The 8,377-nt window shown below is 35.1% G+C and overlaps 1 protein-coding gene across 1 annotated transcript; it reads left to right on the top strand.

Moving 5' to 3' along the window:
- Nucleotides 1-3,163: 3,163 nt before the first annotated feature.
- Nucleotides 3,164-6,921, top strand: LOC147404374 (thioredoxin-like protein AAED1, chloroplastic). The gene is made up of 7 exons (XM_086440306.1): nucleotides 3,164-3,509; nucleotides 4,576-4,622; nucleotides 5,012-5,126; nucleotides 5,923-5,967; nucleotides 6,053-6,112; nucleotides 6,290-6,385; nucleotides 6,461-6,921. The coding sequence occupies exons 1-7, from the start codon at nucleotides 3,231-3,233 to the stop codon at nucleotides 6,578-6,580; spliced, it is 762 nt and encodes a 253-aa protein (XP_086296432.1). The 5' UTR covers nucleotides 3,164-3,230; the 3' UTR covers nucleotides 6,581-6,921.
- Nucleotides 6,922-8,377: the final 1,456 nt, after the last annotated feature.

The raw sequence follows: 8,377 nt of genomic DNA, 5'->3' as shown, positions 1-8,377 counted from the left end.
CCATGTAGGACAAAACACGTTTGGTAAAGCATAGGGCAAAGTGTAGGGTATTGAACATTTCCTGATATATATGGCGGTTCAGCAGCCCTAAAGTTTGCCAAGTTTTGTGCCAAACATTTTTCAAAATATGGGTTAGAAGCTTTGGAATGAGCTGATTTTTTGTAAGGATGATCTCTATGATGAGGAGATTATCCTCACCAAATATCAACCTATTCCAAAACTTCTAACCCCATCAAAAGTGATTTACAAAAATTAGATGGTCCACGATTCTTCAACTTGTAAATTATGATTAGAAGTTTCAAAATGAGCTGATTTTTTATGAATATGATCTCTTCATCGTAGAGATCATCCTCACAAAAAATCAGCCTATTCCAAAACTTCTAACCCCATCAAAAGTGATTTACAAAAAATGTTTGGCACAAAACTTGACAAACTTTAGGGCTGCTGAACCGCTCCCTATATATATATATATAGGGGACGATTCAGCAGCCCTAAAGTTTGCCAAGTTTGGTGCCAAACATTTTTCAAAATATGGGTTAGAAGCTTTGGAATGAGCTGATTTTTTGTGAAGATGATCTCTATGAAGAGGAGATCATCCTCACCAAAAATCAGTCTATTCCAAAACTTATAACCCTATCAAAAGTGATTTACAAAAATTGGACGGTCCACGATTCTTCAACTTGTAAACTAGGGTTAGAAGTTTCAAAATGAGCTGATTTTTTGTGAGGATGATCTCTTCACCATAGAGATCATCCTCACAAAAAATCAGCCTATTCCAAAACTTCTAACCCAATCAAAAGTAATTTACAAAAAATGTTTGGCACCAAACTTGGCAAACTTTAGGGCTGCTGAACCGCTCCCATATATATATATATATATATATGGGTCAGGTTCAAAGGACAACCATTTCAACACACATATAGACAACGTGTTTTGTCTTATATGGGCAAAAATGTTTGGAATGGACTGATTTTTTGTGAGGATGATCTCTGTGATGAGGGGATCATCCTGGCAAAAAATCATCCCATTGCAAAACTTGTAACCCCATCAAAATTGATTTACAAAAATTGGACGGTCTATAATTTTTCAACAAAAATTGGACGGTTTAGAAGTTTCATAATGAGCTGATTTTTGGCAAAGATGATCTCCTCATCACAGAGATCATCCTCACAAAAAATCAGTCCATTCCAAACATTTTTGCCCATATAAAACAAAACACGTTGTCTATATGTGTGTTGAAATGGTTGTCCTTTGAACCTTACCCTATATATATATATATATATATGGGTCCCGTTCCCCACCCTAAGCTTTACCCTACACTTTACCAAACGTGTTTTGTCCTACACGGGTTAGAAGTTTTGGAATAGGCTGATTTTCGGTGAGGATGATCTCTATGGTAAGGAGATCATCTTCACCAAAAATCAGCCCATTCCAAAACTTCTAACCCCATCAAAAATGGTTTACAAAAAATGGACGGTCCACGATTTTTCAACTTGTAAACATAGGGCTAAAAATTTCGGAATGGGCTGATTTTTTGTGAGGATGATCTTCTAATCATAGAGATCATCCTGACCAAAAATCAGCCCATTCCAAAACTTCTAACCCATGTAGGACAAAACACGTTTGTTAAAGTGTAGGGTAAAACTTAGGGTGTTGAACATGTCCATATATATATATGGGTCCCGTTCGGCACCCTTAGTTTTACCACACACTTTAACAAACGTGTTTTGTCTTACATGAGTTAGAAGTTTTGGAATGGGCTGATTTTTGGTGAGGATGATCTTTATGGTGAGGAGATCATCCTCACCAAAAATCAGCTCATTCCAAAACTTCTAACCCCATCAAAAATGGTTTACAAAAAATGGACGGTCCACGATTTTTCAACGTGTAAACACGGGGCTAAACATTTCGGAATGGGCTGATTTTTGGGGAGGATGATCTTCTAATCATAGAGATCATCCTCACCAAAAATCAGCCCATTCCAAAACTTCTAACCCATGTAGGACAAAAACGTTTGTTAAAGTGTGTGGTAAAACTTAGGGTGCTGAACATTTCCCTATATATATATATATATATATATAGGGAACATATATATAGGGAAATGTTCAGCACCCTAAGTTTTACCACACACTTTAACAAATGTTTTTTGTCCTACATGGGTTAGAAGTTTTGGAATGGGCTGATTTTTGGTGAGGATGATCTCTATGATTAGAAGATCATCCTCCCCAAAAATCAGCCCATTCCGAAATGTTTAGCCCCGTGTTTACACGTTGAAAAATCGTGGATCGTCCAATTTTTGTAAACCATTTTTGATGGGGTTAGAAGTTTTGGAATGAGTTGATTTTTGGTGAGGATGATCTCCTCACTATAGAGATCATCCTCACCAAAAATCAGCCCATTCCAAAACTTCTAACCCATGTAAGACAAAACACGTTTGTTAAAGTGTGTGGTAAAACTTAGGGTGCTGAACGGGACCCATATATATATATGGGTCCCGTTCAATGGCCAACAGTTTGCCAACATTTTTACAAACACTTTTTCAAAACATGGGTTAGAGGTCTTGGAATGGGCTGATTTTTGGTGAGGATGATCTCGGTGAGGAGATCATCCTCACCAAAAATCAGCTCATTCCAAAATTTCTAGCCCCAGTTTACAAGTTGAAAAATCGTGAACGTCCATTTTTTGTAAACCATTTTTGATGGGGTTAGAAGTTTTGGAATGGGCTGATTTTTGGTGATGATGATCTCCTCACCGTAGAGATCATCCTCACCAAAAATCAACCCATTCTAAGACCTCTAACCCATGTTTTGAAAAATGTGTTTGCCAAAATGTTGGCCATTGAACGCTACCCTATATATATATATATATAATCAAAGATTTGGTGACTAAAGCATCTATCAATCCACCTTATAGTAAGAATTTTTTTGCAATTACCTGAAATCAAATATACATTAATAAATAATTTTAAATCAGTTTACATGGTTGACTCAATAAAAACGAGATAACTCGGACAAATCAACTCGTTCCTGTTATAAAAACTACTTTTCAAATTATCACGTCGCGGGAAATTTCTCCCGCCTCACAAATAACCACCTATCCAAGACGAGATGACTCGGACGAGTCAACTCTCCCATTGAAGTGGCCCTTTTTCTCCAACCAACGAGAACTCAAGTCTTACGAGACTCTCCACTCTGGTTCTCTGATTCTAGGGATTCTGAATCAGAGCGATCATGGCCGTGATTTCTGCAAAAGCCCTCTTGTTTCAGAAACCTCAATCTCTCCTTTCTCCCTCTGTTTCTCACTTACCTTCAATTTCCCCTCTTTCATTCCATGTTTCATCTGTTAGTCTCCGCTCGAAGAAATTAAGGAAGGATCGAGGGTTCCCTTTTGTTGCAAAAGCTTCTTTATCCGGTTTTAACGAAAACGTTAGCGAGGTTCTTGGAGATGTTAGCGTTTTCAATGCATCTGGTGAATCCGTCATGTTTAAGGATCTCTGGGATCAACAAGAGGTTAGATTTTTTATTTTTTATTTTTATAAATTATTTTGTTTATTTGTTTCGTGTTTGGTTTTGCCTAATTTATGATTTAATTTGGGAATTTTAGGAATTCTGTTTCATTCTTCTAGAAAACTGTTTTATTAACTCCAATTAGGAACAAATTCAAGTCGAGGCATAGAAACCGTACAAAATTTGGCTAATTTTTTTTTTTAGGGGGGATATTTTTGTTTGAATGAAATTCAAAAGGAGAGAATACAATAAAATTCAAATCCCACTTAAAATCCTCAAAGAAAACTTTCTTGAATTTCGGATGAAATGTAGTCCACGAGAAGATTAGCATTGACAGCTAATATACTGTCTTGCAGACTCTCTGCTTATTCTTAAAAGGTTTTTTTTTTTTTTTTTTTTTTTTTTTTAATTTTAAATTCTCCTTCCTGATACTAACATATCACAAAATGATGCTAGGACTAATAGGGGAGGAGTCCAACAAATGTTGAATAAAGAGAGAAAAAAGTGGAAAATGAAAAAAAAAAAAAAAAAATCTTTAATCTCAATTTTTGGGATTTCATTGTATTGTCTATGAAAATGCATAAAATTCCTTTCATCTTCTTTCAGCACGGAACGTTAGCTAGCAAGAGTTGTAATCTAACAATCCAAGAAAGAGTCTTTAACTTAATGTTTGGATTTATGGTTTAAGAATTTTGGTTGACAATTTCATGGTTTGTTTAGTTGTGTCAATTTCATGGCACAAGCTGTAATCTTACAAACCAAAGGAAGAGATTAAAATTTTTTTTTTTAGAACTTTGGTTGTCTCAATTTCGTGGCTAATTTTGTTATATTGATAAGCTATTTTCTTGTTTGAACAACACATTCTCTCTCTATTTCTTATTCTGAAAATATTTTTTCGTTGATGCATGATTGTAAAATGGTTGTGGGAAGCTCCTTGGGGATCGAGAACTTGAAGATTTTACCCTTGCTTTATGTTATGGATATACACTTAACATTGTGATTCCCCTCCTTAATGTTTCTATTACCACATCTGTCCTCAATGGTAGAAGCCCTTTTTTCTCCTTCTCAGGGAATGGCCGTGGTTGCACTTTTGAGGCATTTTGGATGCTTTTGCTGGTAAGCTTATAGTTTAAGACTTATATTTTTCTGCCAGTGTGACCCAAAAGTCATAGTCACACACTACCTTGTGCACTCAGCCCCAAGAACCCAGATGAAAAATTAACATATAAAAAAGGGGGATGGGCAATGGTGAGCATTTGAGAGTACAAATGACTGTGAAATGTTGACAGCCCACAATCAAGTGGCTCATGGGATGGGACTGAGCATGTGAGATTGACTGCATGAGCGCCCAAAGCACTAAGCAAGTCAAAGTGGAATTGGAGAATTTCCCCCACTTCCTTCACTTAAAAGCCAAAAAGAGGATTTATACAAGCGCTGGTTGTCTTCTCAGTGCAGCATATATTAGCTTCTGATCCTGATTTTCCTTCTATTTGAAACTTCTGAAGCTGGGAACTTGCTTCAGCACTAAAAGACTTAAAGCCAAGGCTTGATTCAGCTGGTGTGAAACTAATCGCAGTTGGCGTTGGCACGCCTAGCAAAGCTCGTATTCTTGCTGAGAGGGTACTCTTCCTTTCTATTCATTGAATGGTGATTCTATTTCCTTGGCATTTGTTTCTCCAAATGAGGTTCGGATTATTCAAAGGAGGCTTTGTATTAACATAGTTATTCTTAATTTGTTTATCTTCTTTGATTTGTTGAATAATATTATCTTAGTAGATTTTTACTATCTTGTGATGAACTCTTTGACTACATAGCCATGTATATGCTCAGAAACAAAAAAATGATACGATTAGGAGATATCCTAATAAGTATCAGGCATATACTGTTGAAGCTTATGGTTTTGTAGTTCTTTATTGATGTTTTCTATGGAGGTGTATGCCACAATTGTTTTATCAGAAGTGGTGGGTCATGCTTAAAAAGAAAGTTGATCTGTAGACGATGAACACACGCTCATGAATCTGGGCAACAAACACAAGTTGCACTCTAGTTCATGATATCCACATTTGACCTTATTATGTTCTGATTGTAGCAAGTGTGGCCGTGGTGTTCAAGTCTAATTCAAGATGAATTTAGTAGGGGTGTTACAGGGTACAGTATAGACCCTGATCAAATAAGTTGGGTTTGGATCCATTCATTTGAACTCAAATTAGTGATCATGTCAGGTCTCGGCATGATGGTGCCTGATCATACTCTAATATTGTATGCACTAGAGTAGAATATGTGTGACCCAATTTTTTATTTTGAATTACAACCTAATGTACATATGTTATATGGACATCTTAATATCATCCACGCGGGTGAGAAACCATGGTTTGTTAACTTGAGTTAATTATTCTCTCCGATGTTTTCTGGACAGCTACCATTTCCATTGGATTGCCTTTATGCCGATCCTGACCGCAAGGTAACAGTGTTCAAAATTGTTCCATTAGGTTAATTCTTTGACTGATAATATAGTGTTCTTATGAACCAAAATTTTTCTTTTTCAGGCATATGATACTTTGGGCTTATATTATGGTTTTGGCCGCACATTCTTCAACCCAGCCAGTGTAAATATATATATATATATATATATATATATATATATATATATATATATATATATATATATATATATATATTTCTTATATTTCTAGGATGGAATTATTCTTTCTAGATCCAAATTCAACTCTATTGTATGTAAGATGATATTCACATTTCGGTGGCTATTAACTGCAATGTGACAGGCTAAGGTGTTTTCAAGATTTGAGGCACTACAGAAAGCTGTAAAGAACTATACCATTGAAGCTACCCCAGATGATAGGAGTAGTGTCTTGCAACAGGTACTAGAGGGCTTCTCTTCTTTGTTTGTCCTTGATTGAAATTTTTAGTTTTTAATTTAATTTTATTGATATCAGGGGGGGATGTTCGTGTTCAAAGGGAAGCAATTGTTGTATGCAAGGAAAGATGAAGGGACAGGTGATCATGCCCCTTTATCTGAAATCATTGACATATGCTGTACAGCTCCAGTTGCTTGAAGCCTAATTGTGCACATCTTAAGATGTCTGTATCAGGTACACGTACATCATCTCTTGGTACCTGATTCCATGTGTAAACCTTGCACATTAAATGTTATTGTTGAGATGGTATCGATTTACATCCTATGTTTATCAAGTGATAGAGACTTTCTTGACACCGTAGAATTAGCTGTTACATGTCATTTCAGCCAATATAGATAGCTGCCTACAAGCAGGTGATTTTTGCAATATTGATCGTTTTTTTTTTTTTTTTTTGGTGATTTGTAGATAGCCAACAGTGTAATAATAGTTAGTCTTAGGGATGAGTTAATTGATTTTATGATATAATCATGTTATGTTTCTCCACTGGTTTTCATTAAAGGATGTACTACTTGAATTTTGCCAAGCTTCTATAAATGCAGTTGTTCCTCTATTGAACAAGGTGAATTTTTATGCCCACAAAAGTTTAAGTGATGTTTCTACTGTGAAAACGTAAGTTATTATAAGAAACCATTATAAGTTTCATTGACCAAATGTTAATATTAATATCCTATATATCTTGTAAGGAAATTGTTGATCCCTAGTGTATAAATACTCATAATAGGAAATGTTGAAGTCATAAAAAACTGTGTAATACAGTCTGTTATGAGGGTTCCCCATGAAAAATACTTAAAATTATCTGATATTAAGGAAGGTGAACATTAATAGATCAAACAATTCATCAATCAATAAAGTCTTATCCCTGTTAAGTTTTAATTGGACACTTAATTCAAAATTTCTCATTTATAGTTTACTATTATCCGTATAATGATAGTTCTCAGGTTCATTTTTGAAACAAGGAACTATCAACGCTGTATGTCGTAAGTCTTTAGTAAAGGGAGTATTTTATTTTAGTTATTTTTGTGAGAACTTTTTGAAAATATCATTTGGCAGCTAAGGGATTCGTAATTGGAACTTCTGGACTATAAAAAATTGTTCAAAAAAATAATTTATAATTATGTTTTGCAATTGTCTTCAGCTTCTTAAAAGGATTAAAGATATAGGAACCAGACTTGCAACTGACTATTCCATTATGAAGCTAATGTATTTTCTAATCCAAGATTAAAAGGAATTGCTTCCATCCTTATTCGTAAATATAAAATAAATAATGGTGTTTTGTTTTTGGTTAACCATGAAAATGGGACTTACGTTGAACCATTTTTTATATTTTCCCACATGTAATTGTGAAATAAGGGAATAATTGGAATGTACTTAGTACTTACTATTGCATTTATTAAAGTGCAGCCTTTCTTAGATAGAAATGGTGGCACCATGGCTCAACTGAGGTGGTTATTGATACTTTAACCAATTTAAAACAGCAAAGAGATTGTACATCCCTTGACACAAGATATACCTCAAGATGAACAAATTTAAAACAGCGAAGACATTGCACATCCCTTGACACAAGATGTAGCTCAAGATAGAGTGGAATTCTGATAAATTTTCCGTAAGGAAATCAAATTCCAGCCGACAGTTAGTTTCACAACTGAGGGTTGTGTAATTGAGATCAATTTGTCCAATAGCTTGTAAACCTGAAATTGTCATAATTGAGAATGAGATTTGGACATCTCTTTTAAATGGGGGGTACATGTAAAGTTTTTATTAGATTGGATGACCTTTATCTTGATCATTGAAGTAGTTGATAATATATACTTAGTATAAGATTACTGTCAGGCTATGCTTGGATTGAGAGAAGAGAAACTCATTAGGAGAAGAGAAGAGAAATTCAATTTCTCTCCATCATGTTTGGATTGACAGGAGAGAACTTAGGACAACTTT

Source organism: Akebia trifoliata, chromosome 4 (genome assembly GCF_017979445.1).
Source record: "Akebia trifoliata isolate Shusen 1 chromosome 4, ASM1797944v1, whole genome shotgun sequence".
In the NCBI taxonomy this organism is placed as follows: Eukaryota; Viridiplantae; Streptophyta; class Magnoliopsida; order Ranunculales; family Lardizabalaceae; genus Akebia; species Akebia trifoliata.
Note: the sequence above shows the minus strand (reverse complement) of the source record. Positions and strands in the feature narration are given on the sequence as shown.

Bases quoted from the DNA above. Each gene is read 5' to 3' on its own strand.
- LOC147404374 (XM_086440306.1), top strand. From the start codon at position 3,231: ATGGCCGTGATTTCTGCAAAAGCCCTCTTGTTTCAGAAACCTCAATCT. The intron at 3,510-4,575 runs GTTAGATTTTTT...TCTCCTTCTCAG, and splicing joins ATCTCTGGGATCAACAAGAG to GGAATGGCCGTGGTTGCACT. The intron at 4,623-5,011 runs GTAAGCTTATAG...AAACTTCTGAAG, and splicing joins CATTTTGGATGCTTTTGCTG to CTGGGAACTTGCTTCAGCAC.